Source organism: Nycticebus coucang, chromosome 7 (genome assembly GCF_027406575.1).
Source record: "Nycticebus coucang isolate mNycCou1 chromosome 7, mNycCou1.pri, whole genome shotgun sequence".
NCBI classification, from domain to species: domain Eukaryota; kingdom Metazoa; phylum Chordata; class Mammalia; order Primates; family Lorisidae; genus Nycticebus; species Nycticebus coucang.
This window is the reverse complement of record NC_069786.1, coordinates 121,650,221-121,669,587: the sequence shown is the minus strand read 5'-3', so window position 1 is coordinate 121,669,587 and position 19,367 is coordinate 121,650,221. Positions and strand designations below refer to the sequence as shown.

The 19,367-nt window shown below is 34.1% G+C and overlaps 1 protein-coding gene across 1 annotated transcript in view; it reads left to right on the top strand.

The window, feature by feature from the left end:
• The window catches only part of CUL3 (cullin 3), a 115,209-nt gene extending 99,357 nt beyond the window's left edge, over positions 1-15,852 (top strand). The window contains exons 14-16 of the mRNA XM_053597601.1: positions 8,153-8,339; positions 11,741-11,886; positions 15,379-15,852. Coding sequence (XP_053453576.1) covers positions 8,153-8,339; positions 11,741-11,886; positions 15,379-15,510 — 465 coding nt within the window. The 3' untranslated portion in view covers positions 15,511-15,852. The remainder of the gene's footprint in view (positions 1-8,152; positions 8,340-11,740; positions 11,887-15,378) is intronic.
• Positions 15,853-19,367: the final 3,515 nt, after the last annotated feature.

Below are 19,367 nucleotides of genomic sequence, written 5' to 3'. Positions count from 1 at the left end.
TTTTAATGCCTGTCAGAGGGTAGTTTACAAATTGTCTGACATTTTATGATTTTTCTCTTCCCCTTTTTTATTGTTTCTTTTGCTGTGCAGAAGCTTTTTACTTTGATATCATCTCATATGTCCAGCTTTGCTGTGGTTACCTGTGCTTTAAAAAAAAAAAAAAAAAAAGAAGACGTTGTCCTTGGCCAGACCAGCCTCCTGAAGTGTTTCCCAGTGTTTTCTTTTACTAATTTTCAGAGTTTCTGGTCTTAGATTTAAATCTTTAATTCATTTGATTTGATTTTTGTGTATGGTAAGAGAATAAAGGTCTACTTTCATTCTTCTGTACATGGATGTGCAGTTTTCCCAGAACCATTTATTGAAGAGACTGCCCTTTTATGTTCTTGGCACTTTTGTCAGGGATAAGTTCACTAAAGATGTGTGGATGTATTTCTGTGTTCTCTGTTCTGTTCCGTTGATCAGTGTCCGCATTTATCTTAATACCATGCTGTTTTTGTTAACAATAGCTCTGTAGCGTAAATTGAAGTCAAGTAGTATGATTGCTCTGGTTTTGTTCTTTACACCCAGGATGGCCTTGACTATTCTGGGTCTGTTGTGGTTCCATGTAAATTTTAGGACTATTATTTCTGTTCCTTTAAAAAATACCATTGTATTTTGATGTGGATTGCATTGAATCTGTAGATTACTTTGGGTTAAATGAACATTTTAACAGTATTGGAGCTTTCAGCCCAGGAGCCATCTTTCCTTTTTTGTGTGTGTTGTCTTCATTTTCTTTCATCAGTGTTTTGTAGTTTGCATTTATACAGATTTCTAACTTCTTTGGTTACATTTATTTCTAAGTATTTTATTTTATTTGTAGCTATTATAAATGATACTACTTTCTTGGTTTCCTTTTCAGATTATTTACTGTTGGCATATTGAAATATTGTTGATTTTAGTATATTGATTTGTATTCTGCAGCTTTACTAAATATATCACTTCTCACAGTTTTTGGAGTAGAGTTTTTAGGTTTTTTGATATATAAGATCGTATCTGCAAACAAGGATAATTTGACTTCCTCCTTTCCAATCTGCCCTTTATATTCTTTCATCCAATTATCTTAGCTAGAACTTCCAGCACTGTGTTCAATAACAGTGGTTGAAAGTAGGCATCCTTGTCTTGTTCCAAATCATAGAGAAAAGGCTTTTGGTTTTTTCCCGTACACTATGATATCAATTGTGGCTCTGTTGTAGATGGCTTTTAGCTTGTTTAGGTTAAAGTTCCTTTTATAACCTGTGGGGTTTTTTTGTTTGTTTGTTTTTGGAGAATTTTTATCATGAAGGGATGTTGCATTTTATTGAATGCTTTTTCAGCATCACTTGAAATGATCATATTATTGTCCTTAATTCTTTTGTGTGATGTATCATATTGATTGATTTGCATGTGATGAATCATCCTTGCTTCTCTAGGATGACTACCACTTGATGAATAATGGTGAATAATCTTTTTAATGTATTGTTGAATTTGGTTGCTAGTATTTTGTTGAGAATTTTTGCTTCTGTGTTCTTTAGAGATAATGGTCTGTAGTTTTTTTGGTTGTAGCTTTACCTGGTTTTGGTATCAGGGTGATGTAGGCCTTGTAGAATGTGTTTGGGAATATCCCCTCTTCCTCGGTTTTTTGGAATAGTTTTAGTAGGATTGGTATTAGTTCTTCTTTGAATACTTGGTAGAATTAAGCTGTGAAACCATCAGGTCCCATGCTTTTCTATTACAGGGGACATTTTATTATTGCTTCTATCTCATTACTTGTTACTAGTTTATTCAAGTTTTAGATTTCTTCCTGGCTGTAATAATACTGGATTTCTGCAGTATTAGTTATAATATCTCCTTTTTCGTGCCTGATTTTATTTATTTGGGTGTTCTCTCTTGCTGTCTTAGTGTGGCTAAAGGTGTGTCTATTTTTATGTTTTTGCAAAACAGATTTTTTGTTTTGTTGATCTTTTGTATTTTTTTTTGTTTCATTTTCATTTTTTCCTGTTCTGATCTTCATTATTTTTTTTTCCTTCTACTGATTTTAGGTTTGGTTTCTTATTTTTCTTTTAGTAGTTATTTGAAATGTATTATTAGGTTGTTTGTTTGATGCTTTTTTCTGCTTTTTTGATATAGGCACTTTTTTCTTAATCGCTTCATTGATGCACTGATCATTCAAGATCATGGTTTTAAATTTCCATGCATTTGTGTATTCTCCAATGTTGTTCTTATTACTGGTTTCTAGTTTTATTCTATTGTGTTCAGAAAAAAATACTTGGTATGATTTCAATTTTTTTGAGACTTTATTTTGAATGGACCTATTTCAATTACACTTCCATATTCCCAATTATATGGTATATGTAATTAAGAGATGGCCATTTCTATGTGATATCCTTAAAGAAAATAACAGAAATCTGGGTATTTAGTGGCCAATTTAAGAGGTTTTTCTCATTTGTTTTTAGGTGGATCCTACCTAGAGAGGAACTTTGATTTTTCAAATATAAGTTATATGATCAAGTTCCAAGAATGCTGATTAAGCAAGCATTGAGTACCTTATTCAAACATTATAAGGTTTTTTAAAACAGGCACAATTAAATTATCTCTAACAGCTGGATTTGATGGGTATTTTTTAATCCTCAGCTCTCATGGATGATATATTTTAAGTTAAATAAGCTACTTGAAAATGCTAGGCTTGGTTTTTAGAGTTCTGGTTTATAAAGAACTGGTAAAAATAATGGGATAGGCAAAAATAAAAATTCATTTTCCGAAACTGTTAACTGAAATTGCAAATCTTAGTTGTTCAAGCTTACTTTTCCTTTTCCCAACCAGTTTGGAAAAAGAAAAAGTAAACAACAGTTTCTCAAACTTTAAAAATTTTAGTTAAATCATAAACCAAAAACCTGAGCATGGTGTGTCTACAGTATTCTTTATCTTTTCAGTAAGGTGGTATATTAGTTATTTAGTGCCACAGAACAAATCTCAAAACTTAGTGATTTAAGACAACCAGCGACAGTTTATCATCTCTCGTGGTTTCTCTGAGTTAGGGCTTCAGAAGGGACTCTATTTGGTGGTTCTGGCTTGGCGGGGGGGCGGGGGGGTGTCTTTCATGAAGTTGCATTTAGTTGTCAGTTATCTAACAGTTTGCTGCTGGAAAATACCCTTCCCTGGATGCTCAGATAGCTGGCAAGTTCATTTTAGATGTTGGTAAGAGGACTTAGTTTTTTTTCCACAAGGACCTTTCCACATTGCTGTTTGATTCTCCTTGAATACCAGTGACTAGCTTTTCCCAGAGTGAGCAATCCAAGAAACCCAGGCAGAACCTGCTGTGTCTTTAAGGCGTAGCCTTGGAAGTCACACACTGTCGCTTCATTTTCTTGATCACCCACATCAGCCCTAATAGAGAGCCAGGACTACATGTAGATAAGCTATACCAGGATCATTACAAACGTCATAGAAGCTGGCTACAGCAGGTGGCTGTAGAGTTAAACGTAATCCATAGTAGTCAGGCTGCAAAGTCCTTTTCTTCTTTTGATATATTTTTGACTGACTAAAGATAAATTTATTGGGATTTAGACCAGTTAAACATAAGAAATATGTACATTGGCGGTCTATACCTTGGATTTTTAGTTAACTAGCACTTGGTTTTTGAAAGAGCTAGGTCTAGATATGTATTTCTCTTAATGTTCTTGGTTATACTTTTTAAAATTTTGAGAATGAGTCTCAATTATAAAAGCTAATTTTAGCAATATTAGTGAGAGACAGTAGAATTTAAATAGGAAACATTAAAGAGTGATATTTAGTATTTAATCAAGAATTTATAATAGTGACATAACTTCACAATACAGAAAGGAGAACAGAAGTACAAAGAGAAATAGGTAATTCTGTAGTCACAGAATTCACGTACAAATTTACTGGCTAACCAATTAAAAAGGTGGTGGTTGAAGGTTCGAATAACAAAATTAGCAATTTAAAATCAAAAGCCATATAGAGAATTTGAACTCAGAAGGCAAAATATTTGCTCTTGGCAAATTTTTGAGGCCAGCATAACTTCATTACTAAAAGTGAACAAGGAAAACATGAAAATAAGAGAAAGCTATAGGTTATTCAATATAAAAGCATAAATAAAATATTAGCAAGTTACACTCAGCAGTATATTGAAAGAATAATGCACTATGTGTCCAGATAGGATTTATCTCTGGAGTACAAAGAAGGGTCTTCACATGAGGACATTTGTCGGAAGGATAGTTATGAAAGTATTATAGGCATTTTAAGAGTAAGCAGTTCCTAATGCCAGACATCATTTTCTGGGGAAAAATTTCTACACTTGCCAAAATACGTTTGATAAAACTCAGTACCCATTTCTTGTTTCTCAAGTGAGGGACTCTTGGCTACCTGAGAATAGAACAAAACGCCCTCAGTGTTAAAGGATTGTATCTAATGAAACAGTTAAGCATAATAATAGTTGGTGGTAAAATACTGGACACTTTCTTATTAAAGTTAGGAACAAGTTAAGGATACCTGTCTTTACTATTAGTATTCTGCCTTCCTGTGCAGGTCCTAACTAATAAACTAAGAAAAGAAAAAAATTAAATTTCTAAGTATCAGGGAGGAATTAAAAAGAAATTGATACTTTATAAACTGTGTTTGACATCTGGCAATAGTGGTAATGAGAAGAGTTCCCATTTTCTCTGAGAAGAGTTATGTTACCTTTTCTATAAATTAGCATTAATCAGTAGATAGCATGAAGAAAAGGATATTTTACCAAGAACCACCATAAAAAAGAACAAAATGATTATTTGTAGCAACATGGATGGAACTAGAGGTGATTAAGTGAAATAAGCCAGGCATTGAAAGACAGATACATATTCTCACTCACGTGTGCGAGCTAAAGAAGTTGATCCATGTGGAGGTAGAGTGTGGAATGCTTTATATCAAAGGTTAGGAAGTGGCTGAGAAGAAAGGGTGGTTAATGAGTAGAAACATTAAATTAATAGAAGGAATAATAAGTTCTGATCTTCAATAGAAGAGTTACATGACTCTAGTTAACAATAACATATTGTATATTTCAAAACAGCTAGAAAAGAGGACTTGAAGTCTTGCCACCACACAGAAAAGATAAATACGCAAAATGGTGGGTACCTTAAGTACCCTGATGCGATCATTACCTGTTCTGTGCAAGTAACAAGATTTCACGGGTACCCCATAAATATGTACAAATAGAATGTATCAATTAAAAAAATAACCATCTAGGAATTATCCTAGTAAGGAATGTAAATGTATGACTTACACCAAGAAGATAATAAAAGTGAAAGAATATGAAATGGTAAATGTACCTGAATGGGAAGATTACATATTATGAGGGTGCCATTTTCTTAAGTAACCTATAAATTGAATGAAATTTTGATCAAAATCCCCAAAAGCTTTTTTTTTTTTTTTTTAATACTTGACAAGCTGATCCCAGAATCCATCTAGATGAGAAAATGTATAAAAATAGCAAAAATTTGTTTTGGAAGGGGAGGAGTCTTGGGTGGGAAAGCCCAGTGAGAAGGGAAGGAATTTATCCAAATACCAGAATATACTTTAAAGTTATTTTTAAAATGCATAGACAGATAGCTCATTTGAAGAAAATAAGAATTCAAAAGCAGATTGATACGTTTGTGGGTATTGTTAGGGAATGATAAATTTGTCTTTTCTAATTAACTTGATTAAAATAATTGTTTTATTTTGGGGAATGGGAGGAGGTAATATCAGTACCATAAGTTCTATATATCATTTCAGATACAAAATCAAATTACAGATAAATGTGAAATCTAAATAGAAGCACAACTCTGTAAAATAATAGAAGAAAATAGTTTTTCGATAATCTTAATTTGAGAAAGGTCTTTATAAAAAAAATCTATTACAGAAACCACAAAGAAAAAGACTGATACATTTAACCACACAAAAAGTAATAAGTCATCTATATGATGAGATATCTTAAATTAAAAGATAAAGAGACTGTGGAAGAAATTATTTGCAACTTGTAACATAATTGGAAAGCAGGACGGGCGCATGGCTCATGCCTGTAATCTTAACACTCTGGAGACCAACATGGGTGAATTGCTTGAGCTCCCGAGTTGGAGACCAATTTGAGCAAGAATGAGACCCTGTCTCTAAAAATAGCTGAGTGTTGTGGCAGGTGTCTGTGATCTCAGCTACTCAGAAGACTGAGGCAAAAAGATCACTTGAGCTCAAGAGTTTGAGATTGCTGTGAGCTGTGATGGCACAGCACTCTACTGAGGGTATCAAAGCGAGACTCAGTCTCAGAAAAAACAAAATTGGAAACCATAAGGTATAAAAGTACAAATAAGTCAGTTTGAAAACATCAAGTAGGAAAACATGCAAGGAATGTGAATGAAAAACATAGAAATGTTACAAATATTCTGTAAATATAAAAAGATTGTCTCCCCTACAACCATGGGAAGTATGACAAAAGAAAAAATCTGGTGTTGAGGGTGTAGGGGAGTAGATACTCATACTCAGATGCTGCTGTTGTGGGGATAAATTGGTAAGAAATTTGAAAAGAAATTTGTCTGTATCTATCAGATATAACTTTTAGGAAGTAAATGCATTTCTAGAAATTTGCTTCAGAAAACTGGCTTTTGTGCTCAAAAGACAGAAATGCATATACCAATAGAAAACTGGACAAAGTCTCAAATCTCTGTCCATATCCTGGTAGAATACTATGGAATTCTCTGATGTCTTTATAGGGAAAGTCTGAAGAAATTAATAGTAAAATTTCATGTTGTATATTCCCTCATTTATGCTTATGCTAATCTTAGTGTATAGGAGATTATGTTCATGTATATTCATTCTTGTGTGTGTATGTAGATGAATAGGCAAAAGGCATGGAAGGTACATAGTGATACAATAGTTCCCTCTAGAATGATCTGTAAGTTTAAAATATCACATAAGAAGGGATTTTTGTGTGTAATATTACCATCTCCATTCTAATAACAGCACCTATTTAATATTCTAGAATTAACATTTATAAGTGTTTGAAATGTCTAAAACAAGTAGACATACATATAACCAGAAATTCTTTGAAGAAAAGGAATATGCCTGATCTAATTACTGAAATTTACATTTCTTGGAATCCTCGACTTACGACTTACCTGATAGTTCTTTAGAAAAATTGAAACTGTTGTTCATAGCTCTTGTGGTATAGAAAGACTGATTGTCCAAATTAGTTATTCAGATCATCTAAATAGGACTATCTGTGCCCACTCAGGGCATCAAAGCAATAAATCTATTTAAATCCTATGGAGACTTTTAATCTCTATAGGCGTGTAGGAACTAAATAGCACAAGTGAACAATTGTCTTGCTGTCCCACTGACAGAAATATGAACTAAAATTTATATGGCATTTTTCCCAGTTGCTCCCCCCCCCCGCCCCAGTATTGTGTTTTATTCATACCATAATGTGCGGCAAACGTCAAAACAGCTTTATTATTTTCATTGTTTAGTGCTAATTTTCAGGCATTTAAATTTTTTTGATTTGGTCATGCAGGCAGTACCTGTGGGTGAACTTGGATTGTAAATTTTTCTTCTTCTTTTTTTTTTTTTGTGGTTTTTTGGCCGGGGCTGGGTTTGAACCTGTCACCTCCAGCATATGGAGTCGGCAGGCCTACTCCTTTGAGCCATAGGCGCCGCCCTTGGACTGTAAATTTTAATTGTTTGTTTGAAGGCCTGAGCTCAGACTTACTTGGATTTTTCTGTGGAAGAAGTTACTTAGCAAGAGAGTAATAGGGTAAACTTGGAAGTTTGTCAGATATTTCTAAATTAGCAGTTATGTCAGTTAACCTAAATATTCAGGCAAGTTTCTAATAATCTCTACTGGGTAACATTTTTAGACTAGGCAGTTTGTCTCCTGAAACAAAAAAAGTACATGCCTTTTTAATATTTTATAATTTGAGTCACTCATTCCTCAATTTGTTCAAATAATGAGATTTTAGCGACATGTCATAATTAGGGAATCCTTTGTTGCCAATTATTTCTTTAATAGATTTACCTCTGACTACTGCTTGGCCAATTTACTTGCTGATTAACTAATCTACTTTAATCTTTTAAAGAGTCTAATTATGTCAATCTGATGAAATTTCAGGAAATTCAACAAGAGACAGATATCCCTGAAAGAGAGCTGGTTAGAGCCCTACAGTCCCTCGCCTGTGGTAAACCAACACAGCGGGTTCTTACGAAAGAGCCCAAATCAAAAGAAATAGAAAATGGTCACATATTTACAGTTAATGATCAGTTCACATCCAAACTACACAGAGTCAAGATTCAAACAGGTATCTGCAATTACATTTTTCCTCTTTAAAAAATTATATACGTTTTTCGTCTAGAAAAATTCTGGTTTGTTGGAAAAAGTAATGCTTTTCTCATGCTATATGATACTTCGGTGTAAACAGTACACTTAGGTGCACTGATATGTGTTTGTATGAAAATGCAATTGAATGCAAGTACACTAAGCATTTAAAAAAATAATTCACAGTGTGAACAAGGTAATACTTTCTGTGTTTTTTTTTCAACCAATGGAACACAATTTTATGAAGCTGTTACTAAAAATTGTTTTTAATTGGATAAGTTAACTATAAGTCATTGGAAATCTGTTTTTAAGGCTAATTTACAGATTTTTCAGAATTGAGAATTACATAAAGTTTGATATTTAGATGTAGCAGCTATTTATGTTTTATTTCAAGTTGTAAAATCTTGAAGTTCATTGTTTCTAATTTAAAAGTAGAAATGACATGTAGCTTTTAGTACATCTTTACTTTTAAGTTGATAATGAAAATCCTATTCATTATATATTTAACATAATGTAAGATGAATTTTTTTTGTGTGGTGAAGGGGGGTAAGGGCACTCTTGCTGATGTTTAAATCTAATGCAATTTGCTACCTGTTTTCAAAACTAGTATTAGATAAGCTTCCTGATGCTAATGTATACATTATAGCTAATATATCTGTGTAACACAGATTGGAAAATAAATAATACCATTTTTAAAATGATTATAATTTTCTGATTTAGAAAATTGCATACATAGTACATTAATGGAAGATACTATCTTTTAAAAATAGTTTTAATGTTAAATATACAGTTGACGGCCAGAATATATTGATTCTAGAACTTTATATACATACAAAAATTTTCATATACACATTATATATATGCTTTGTAAAGGAGGGTAGTATCTCTGTTGACTCCTTTGTCACATAGTCGCAAAATTCATCAACCTGGATTGGACCCGTACTTTGTGACATAAATATATATTAAAAATAAAACTATACTAGTGGGTATTATGGAATAAAATTTCTTTTGTCCCAGCACAAGGTATGTTACTGTATAGATTTGGGCAGATTAAAGTTTTAGATTTCAAGGCTTATTTATATTATAAATAAGGAGGAAAATATACGAGTGTACACACACATGCACATTTATATAAATATATATATATATATGGATTACTTAGCCATACCCTGCTTTACCTGAAATATGTAACTATCTTGTAATCTCAAATTCTATCATGCTAAGCAGTAATATTATCAGGTATTGGTATTATCCCCCCATAGAAAAAGTAGTCTTTTCTTCATGGATTAATTTTAGATTTTTGCCTTAAGTACACACTGTTGGGGATGGTTTTTAGGTTATCCTGGCTCTTGCTTGTATTTTAAGTCAAAATTTTCTCTTGGGTGGGAAATATTTTGACCATGTTAGTTTTAATAAATTGTCAAATGCTCAGTAGCATAATCAAATACTGAAGCATTCTGACCTTATCCATTTATGCTACTTTTACTATATAGCCAATATTAGAAGTTCAAGCAATGAAGTTAAAAGAATTACTCAAATAGCATGGCTTTTAGAAAAGAATTAGATTCAATTAGAATTGCTGTAATGTGCAGCAATTGCCAGAGTTGATAGTCTTCTTCACCACCACTCACCTTCTCAAACCCTAAAAATCATAGGTAGACACATGCATAACACCACCTTCTGTGCTAGGCTCTGGGCGTGAGCCCCTGTTCACAGATTAAAACACAGGCATTCAGTACAGATCACCACCACAATCTTGCCTTTTACCTTTTTCCATGGATTAAGGACTATGCTTACTTATTTAGGTGAGCAAATTCAGATGGATCAAAGGAATTATTTAAATAGTTTCTTTTTTTCCCCTACAACTTTTTAAATGTATTCAAATCCAAGGTGAAAAACACTGTAAATGGACAGCAATAGAGCCGTGATCTTTGTTTACCAGTCAGTAAAATTTTGCCACATTTGCGCTTTGTCTTTCTCTCCATGCTCCCTCTGTGTGTGTGTATTTGCTGTAGCATTTGAAATGAATTTGCAAATTTCCTAATACTTCCCCCTAAATACTTTGGTGTATATATATATCCTTAGGATAAGGTATTTTCACATCTCACTGTAATGGTACAGCACACTCAAGAAAATTAATAATTCTGTATCATTATATACATCACTCACTTATATGTCCTTAGTTGTCTCAAGTCTCTTTAATACCTTACTATTTGGATATAGGATTTCATCAAGGTTCCTACATTATGTTTAATTTTTATGTCTCTTTAGTTCCATTTAATTTAAAACAGTACCTCTGTCTCTTATTTTTCAGTGACATTGGCTTTTTTGAGGAAAGACATTATTCTGAGCAGTCTGTTTAATGTAATTTTATTCTTTTTTGCTAAGATAATTGATTATCTTATTCTTGGAAAGTGACACTGAAAGCACTGTTGTTAACCAAGGGATTCTAATCAGAAACAGCAAGTGAATATACTCAGCAGAACTGTCTTCTAAATTGTACAGTCTGCTGTCTCACAACCATGCCTGTGCCAAGTCAGCAATAGCTCATGTGCTTCCTTGTAATTTTCCAGTTTCTACCTCCAGAAACTTCACGTCTATCTCTGAATTAAAAAAAAAAAAAAATTAGTTACCATTTCTCTGCTGTTTCAATTAGACCAAAGTTGAAGGAGAAGGGTCTCGTGTATTAAATCCTTTAGCAGTTGCTTTAAAGACTACTGGGAAAATATTAAAGATTAGAATCTAGTGATATGTGATAGAATATAGAATATGTGATATTGAGGTTATAACAAAAATATTAACAAAATATATGATATGAAATTGTTAGATAAAAGACTCCAAGGAGATTTTGGCAAGAGGTACAAATGAATTACTTCACCATAATGGAGTTCCTGTAACTGATATCTTAGTGGTACTTTTTAATATTTAGTTAGCTGGCCAGATCTTGGCAGTGCATATGCTTTCCTCCCTGTGAAAGGTGTTCGAGACTGTAGCTACATTTGAGTTAGTAAGATAACAGATAACTTAGCTACTTGGGTGAGTGGTAAGACCTTAGTTGGGTGAGTGGTAAGACCTCTGGAAATCATAAGCAGTGAAAGTTTACTGATAGTTTTACTACTAAAGATACCCAGCTGTCCCTTTTATTTTAGGAAAAGAATATTGTAAAATTGATTTTACTTTCTCAGTAAAATTCCTAATTTTTGAGAAGAATAATTTAGTACTGAAATTAACATTGAGACATTTTTAAACTGTATTTGAATTAGTAAGTATGTATATATACTTAAATGTTGAAATTGGTTTTTCGCTGTAGATAATGCTAAGTTATATTAGTTTCATGAATTTTTTTCATTACACTTAAGATAAATGCCTTTATTTCTATTTTAGTTGCTGCCAAACAAGGTGAATCAGACCCAGAAAGGAAAGAAACAAGGCAGAAAGTAGACGACGACAGAAAACACGAGATAGAAGCTGCTATAGTGCGGATAATGAAATCTAGGAAGAAGATGCAACACAATGTTTTAGTAGCAGAGGTGAGGACCCTTCAAGACTGGGTTAAATGGAAAAACAGAGTGATACTATTAATTTAAATTAAAAAATAATTGTATTGAACTAATTTAAAGAGCAATTTAAAAATTAGGAAACCTGAGTTGTATAGTACTTAACATTGAAAGCATGCATTCAATTGATAATTAAACAGTGATACATTGAAATACATATATTTCAACAAAAGCTAAGGTATTTGTAGTGAAAATAAGGGAATACTGAATATGAAAAATGAAGAAAAAATTTCAATGCTTTTTAATGCCTTAGTGTAAATAAACTGCCTTTATTTCTAAAAACTCATAGCTGTTAACCATTTATTGAACATTTCTATTTTACAAATTAGGAAACTAAGAACGGGAAAACCCATTAAAGCCATTAAAATGGTAGGAGGTGAGTGGAGCCTGGGTAGACTATTGGTAGGGGATAGGAAAGTCAATCAAAGTAACGGGGAAATAGAATTAACAGGATTTATTAACTTATAATGAGAAATTAGAGGAAGAAGAAAGCTTTAGATTTCTAGCTTGAATGACTACACCAGGTTGGTCTCCTTCAACTGCAAAAGGAAAAGTAAGGCACTGCTTTTTTGGTCTAGTTGTCAGTTAATATCGTTTTGTACAAATTAACTTTATTGTATTTTGGCATATCCAGGAGCAGGTAGCTGTAAGGCCAGCCAAAAAGTCAAGAAGAAAACTGAAGGGGCGGTGTCTGTGGCTCAGTGGGTGGGGCGCTGGCCCCATATACCCATGGTGGCGGGTTCAAACCTGTCCCCGGCCAAACTGCAAACAAAAAAATAGCTGGCGTTGTGGCGGATGCCTGTAGTCCCAGCTACCTGGGAGGTTGAGGCAAGAGAATTGCCTAAGCCCAGGAGTTAGAGGTTGCTGTGAGCTGTGTGATGACGCTGCACTCGGCCGAGGGCTATAAAGTGAAACTGTCTATAAAAAAAAACAAAAAAACTGAGGGCTAGAAGTTGAGTTGGAAAGCCACTATCAGGTGGTGTACACTCATACCATCTGTGTGGGAATGTAGTTAAAACCGCAGGCATGGACTAAATTGCTTAAGATAGCATGGTGAGCAAGAAGAGAAAGATACAGGATAGACTGTCTCCTCATGGTTTTAGGAACAGTGAGTAAAAAGCCACTGAAGGGAAACCCTTTAGAGTACTGGTTTTCATGGTGTGATCCCTGGACCAGCTGCATCAACACTGACTGAGAAATTGTTAGAAATACAACTTCTCAGAAACTTCACTTAGACCTCTTGAATCAAACTATGGAGTCAGACCCAGCAGTTTGGTTTTAATAAGCACTCTGGGAGATTCTGATGGACAGTTGAATTTGAGAACACTGCGATAGAGGAAAAAGGAAAGAAAAAATAGCAGTGTCCCATGGCAAGGGAAAAGAATTACAAGAAGCGTGTGACCATTAATTTTAAAAATCATGAAAAATCCAAGTTGAATAAACGTTTAAGATAATTGTTAAATGACTCTTCAGCTTTCACGCCTATTTTCACTGGACTTGTAAAAGTAGGTATGTGATAGTGGTGTTTTGAGAAGTAAGTGGAGGTGGAGACCCCTGAGAGTGGCTTCTTCTTTGAGATTCTGTCTCATGGGAAAGGGCAGAGAGAGCAGTACCAGAGGATTAAGTGTTGAGTTGAGGGGTTCTGGATTTTTTTTTTTCTAGATGGGAAGATAATGAGCATGTTTATATCCTAAGGATAAGGACGGGATGTTTAAAAACAAAAGGAAAAAATGGGATAAGAGGATAATACCAAAGTCTAGAAAAGGAAAGGTAAGGATGTGTAGAGAATATAGGTGGGTGTGGATGTATTAACATGGGTGCTACTGAACACACTTCTTCCTGAGAACCCCAGGGCAAGATTAGTACAGGGATGTGTGCTAAGCAAGGGTGGATAACGAGTATGGATAAATGTACATATCTAGAGTGGGAATTTGAAGAATTTCACAGTGAAATGGCCTTTGCCTTGCATAAAACAGGATATGAGGTTATTGGACAGGACTGGGTTTAAAACGTTTGTCAGAAATTTGAAATATAGTATCTTTCAAAGAATGTTAGGAACTTGCTGAACTTGGGTGCTATAAATTTGCATTACCAGTCTATCCCAGAGGTTGACAAACCTTTTGTAATTGGCCTTTTATAGCATGAAAGGAGCCATAAACAATACATAGACAAAAGAATGTGGCTATGTTTTCAGTAGTATTTTACAGAAACAGGTTGCAGGCTGTATTTTGCCTGTGACCGCAGTTTGCTGACTCCCAGTCTACACAAATGGTGTTAAGACACAGGTATCCAATCTTGTTTATTTTCTGTTGCACTATGGAAAGAATAAGAGTTGTCGTAGGCCACATATTAAATACACAAACACTAACGAAAACTGATGAGCAAAAGAAAAGGTCTGTACATGCTCTTCATGATTTTCAACCACACAGATATAGCAAAACAGGCCTCAAATAAGCTGCACGTGGCCTGTGGGCTACAGGTTTTACACTCCTAGTGTGTGAATTACAGCTTCATTGAGCAGTGAGCTCTATAGTAGATGTAGAATATGCGATCAAAGGGTGTTTGTAGAAGAGGACCGAAAAATCAGGGAGCTGAAGGTACCCCTGAGAATGCAGTTTGAGTGATCTTGAATGCAATCTAGGCCTGGTAAGGAAGAACATCAGGTCAGAAGAAGCTGTTAATAGCCTAGGGAAAAAAGAGTAGTCAAAAGATTGGAGATCTCAGGTGGTGAGTGGAGAGCAAGTTTGTTGATCCTGGAGTAAGTTATCTTGGAAGTGTGATAGATTTTAGTTGCAGGATGAAGTGCTGAAGTTTCAGATTTCAAAGAACTATTAATCCATTGTGGCTTTGGAAACTGATCAAGAGTAAAAGAAAAGCTAGCTCACGGGTAGATGGATCCACAAGAGAGATAGGATGGATTAGTGGAAAGAACATGGACTTTCGAGGCCAGAAAGGTTTAGCTGCATCTCTCTTGGTTCTGTTTTTTACTACTAGTTCATCTCACTTTTCCTCTCCAGCTTATTTTCCTCATTTGTAAAATGAGACAAACAACATACTTTTCAGGGTTAAGAACATTAAAGAAGTTAATATATGCAAAATGATTGTTAAATAGTACAGGCATACTGTGGCTGCTGCTGTAGTTACATTTTGTTATTATGGGTATCACAATACTTAACATCCAGAGAGCAGATGGAGAAAAGAACAGTAGCACTTACCATGGGTGAGCGTTATTCTAAGGCATTACATCAGTGTATACTTACACCAGGATATAGTTTAGTTTAGCATTTACATGCTGATGTGAGGGAATGTGTTCTGACCATACATTTTCAAATAAACCTTTAACAATTTTCTGTACCTGTAGCTTTGGTAATCTTAAAACGATACATGACTTTTATTCAAAGATAAAGAATTTTTGTGTGTTTATGTGGAAATGTTAGGAATTAGTCTTTCTACCTTCTTTTTTAGGTAACTCAACAGTTGAAGGCTCGATTCTTACCAAGTCCAGTTGTTATTAAGAAGCGTATTGAAGGACTTATTGAGAGAGAATATTTGGCACGAACACCTGAGGATCGCAAAGTATACACATATGTAGCATAAAATGCGTTCAGAAATTTGATTTATTCTTGGACTGTACTCTTCGCATGGACTGGGAAGTTCTTTTAAATCATTAAATATTAAGACGACCATCTCTTCTATTAAATTGCAGTACATGTTCTAGACCATTCAGATCAAGCCTTTACTCCCTTTGAGAGTTTTCAACATCAATTGATTGAGCTTCAGGCTTTACAACGTTTATCCCTGTAGAGATCATCTTTACAGTTCCTCGGGAAAATGTGAATGTGCCGCGTTTTGTTTTCAATACTGTATGAAAACAGGAAAGAATAAAACAAAACTTTAGAAAATTCAGCTCATTAAAATAAAATTGTTGGATTTCATTTCCCCAGGTCTTCAGTGTTGATGTAAATGTGTTTCTGTAGTGTTGCTTAGCACTTTGCGCTTTGTGTAAGTCAGGTAACAAAAATGGCAAAAGAAATGCAGAACTCCCAGTTACCTTGCTCTGCTTAAGGCATTTTCTTTAGCTTATCGTGTTTAATTTAAAGGTTTGATAAATACACAAAGACCCAAGCATACAATCTGAGCATGCTTTATTCTGCCACTTGCACTTACTGATACAGCCTTATGACCAGGAACTTTTGTTTTGGGCTCAGTCCATACCCTGATTTGTTTTTTTTTTTCTCCTTAATGTAATTGGTATTTCCCAAATTAAGTCTTACAATGATTAGGTTTTGTTCTGAGTTATTTTTAGAGAAAGAAAATATTTTAGTATGTATAAATTGTACAATAATTTTTTGCTGTTGTTCTCACTGCTAATAGTGGATTGTATAGGGTGGTGTTTTTATTTCATTTATTGTAGACAAGAATAAATGAATTTAGTATACGCATACCCACTAATTCAAGTATGTCCGAGCACAAAGTTGGCAGCTGGTTATATTTAATTCAGCCCTTTTGAAAAGCACACACCGTCTACACTTTGTTTATAAATATTTTACGTCTCCCCCTTTAAATATATATTTTGGTGAAGCTGTGGTGCACTATTAATTTTGTTTCAAAATGCAACCTAAAGATGTAATAAATATGATTACCTTTACAGTTTTAACAAAATCTTCAGTTCTTACGGCTGTGTTTTGGAAAGTATTAAGCAATATTTTTCAAACCTGGTGATTCTTGGATATTTAGCTATTGTCCTTCAAAGAGTCATCGTTTCACGTTTTCGAAGATGTGCTTTGTGCTGAAGATTCCTGTCAGTTATTCTGTGCTTCCAGAAGAGTTTTATCTTCAATTTTATTTAATTTTGTTTTCATAAGACAATGTTTCAGATATGTAATCGGGGCAAACCACTATAGATTTGTTAGATAGAAAAAGGAAATGTTAGCAGTAATTTCAAATAGCTGACCCTTCGTTGACTATCAATGCTGTAGATACATTTATTAGAATGTATGTCTCAGAAGATGGTTTCTGTTTATGGTCAAACTACAGCTGAATTCTAATAAGGATTAAAAACTCCATATAAATATTTTTCCCCATGCGTCTTGGGTTATAATTTTACTTTTTAGACTTGGACATGTGCTTTTATTACATTTAATCTTGTCTCCATCTGTACTGTAGAATTACAAACCTTATGTCCTTAATCTCTACATTTTCCACTTTTCCATGATGCAGTGAATATGCCAATGCAACATCATGCACATTCTTCTCAGGACACTATCACCATGCTTGAGCCGTAGTAAGTCAGGTATAACATGGAAAACTGAAGGATTTCACTTCTGATGTTTATAAAATTGAGATTCTCTGTCATGGTAAGTTATTTATCTACAGCACTGGTTCTCAGCCTTCCTAATGCCGCAGCCCTTTAATACAGTTCCTGTGGGTTGCGACCCACAGGTTGAGAACCGCTGATCTACAGGAATATAATTATATTTCAGGTTTGAGAATTTTTTTATTGTTCAGTTCCCAGTTAAATGACATATAAATGACTTTGGGAAATAGGATGGCTCACATTGTCAAGTTAGTGAACATGAAAGTTGTAAAACTTAATTATTTGAAATCTAAAGGAGACATTATAACAAAATTTAAGCACTAGTGTAAACCATTAATAACCAGTAAAGTTTATGTTATTCTCTCATGTATGGCTGTACAACTTGTTTTGGAGCATAGGTTTGATATTTATGCTTCCAAATGCTTATAAATACGTTAAAACAGATTTCTGAGTTGAATGGTTGAGGAATACTGATGATTCTGGGTTAAAGAACAAAATTAGGTCACCAAAACATATCTGTGTTTTAGCTCCATAAGTATTAAAACATAAAGCTTGTAACAGTATACACTGACATGGCTTCCTTTTCAGCAAGATGTCATTGATTAATGTTTTTTTTTTTTTTTTCAGTTTTTAATGTTTTAATTTGAAAGAATAATGCATCCTTACCATTCATTCAATTCTGTTGTGAATAAATTTTAGTGACTTACTTGAATTTTAAAGAAGGTGGATTCATAGGTTTTCAACTACAAAAATGATGTAATCTGTGGTTCAGTGATTTTTAAACTGTAATTATCTGCTATCATTTCCAAATCTAGGACAGTATTTATTTTGAACTGTATTATTTAAAGATTGAAAACCTATTGCAATTAGGGAAAACACAGCCTCACAAAATGAAAAGTAGTTGTGATTGCAAGGAATCTTTTATGTCAGTGAATTTATACAGGGAGTGGGGAAGGGATTTGTGCCTTTTGAGAAAGAATATACTAGAGATACCTGTATAGCGTAGTAAATGTAGACAAATGCGACTGCCAAACCCCCGAGATGCTACTGCTGGACCTTCTGGGTAGGAAGCCTTGCCATAGTAAAGCACTGCTGATGTTCTGTTCACCTGGTATGTTGGGTAGCAGCAATGACTTACGTGAGAACCGGAAATTTTAATGGCAGACTAGTACACTGACATCAGCTTGGGTTTCAAAATATTCAGTTTGAAAAAAAACATTTACAATTTTAAATAATCACTTTGTGTAAATGGTATTACAGAGTTTTCTCTTGGCCTGTGCACTATTTCGTGAGACTCAATTTTATAGCTCAGTTTTTCATAAATTACATGATTTACACTATTAGACTGGCTTAATCTTGGAAGGAAAGCTCACTGTAAATCTTGTATCGTACTATATATATGGTGAAGAGTCAATAAGTATTTTGCATTAAGACATTTCAGGTTAGCAAAATTATGAATTATTTCTTATCTTTAAAACAATTTGAAATGTTAAACAATAACATTTAAGTGCTTATCACATGGCACTTAAATGAACTTAGGAACTAGTCTGGGTGCTTTGGTATATGTATTTAGTTGTCATTGGCTCTATGAGATAACCATATGTTGCCCAAGGTTACTAGTAGGACATGGCAGAGCCAGGAGCTGGACCTGGGTTCTGGATCCTGGGCCTGTTTATAGTCTGTGTTGCAAATTGATGCGATTTTTCCATTTAAAAAATTGTATCATTTTTATGCCTCATTCACTGGAGTAAGATAGCATATATATATAATGTGGCACACTCAAAGTAAAGATAATACATAAAGCATCACAGAAGGGAGGTTTGCATATTTTCATTGGCTTTATATTTCCTGCTAACTTACGGTAGGAATGGAAGCTGTGAAGAAGATGGGTGCTATTCTGGAATGTGTTAATTTAAAAGAAAATATGCCCCTCACCCCCACGGTCTTAGTGAAAGTTTTACATAAAGTGAGTAACACAGATAAATAATTTACATTCAAATCTACATTAAAAAATTTTTTTTTTCCTTTGTGTGCCTTGCCTATATGAAATCAATTGTTTAGCCAGAAAGAGGAGACAGACAAGTGACAGACCTTAACTGGCAATGATAAAGAGATTGGTCATCAAGCTACAAATAGC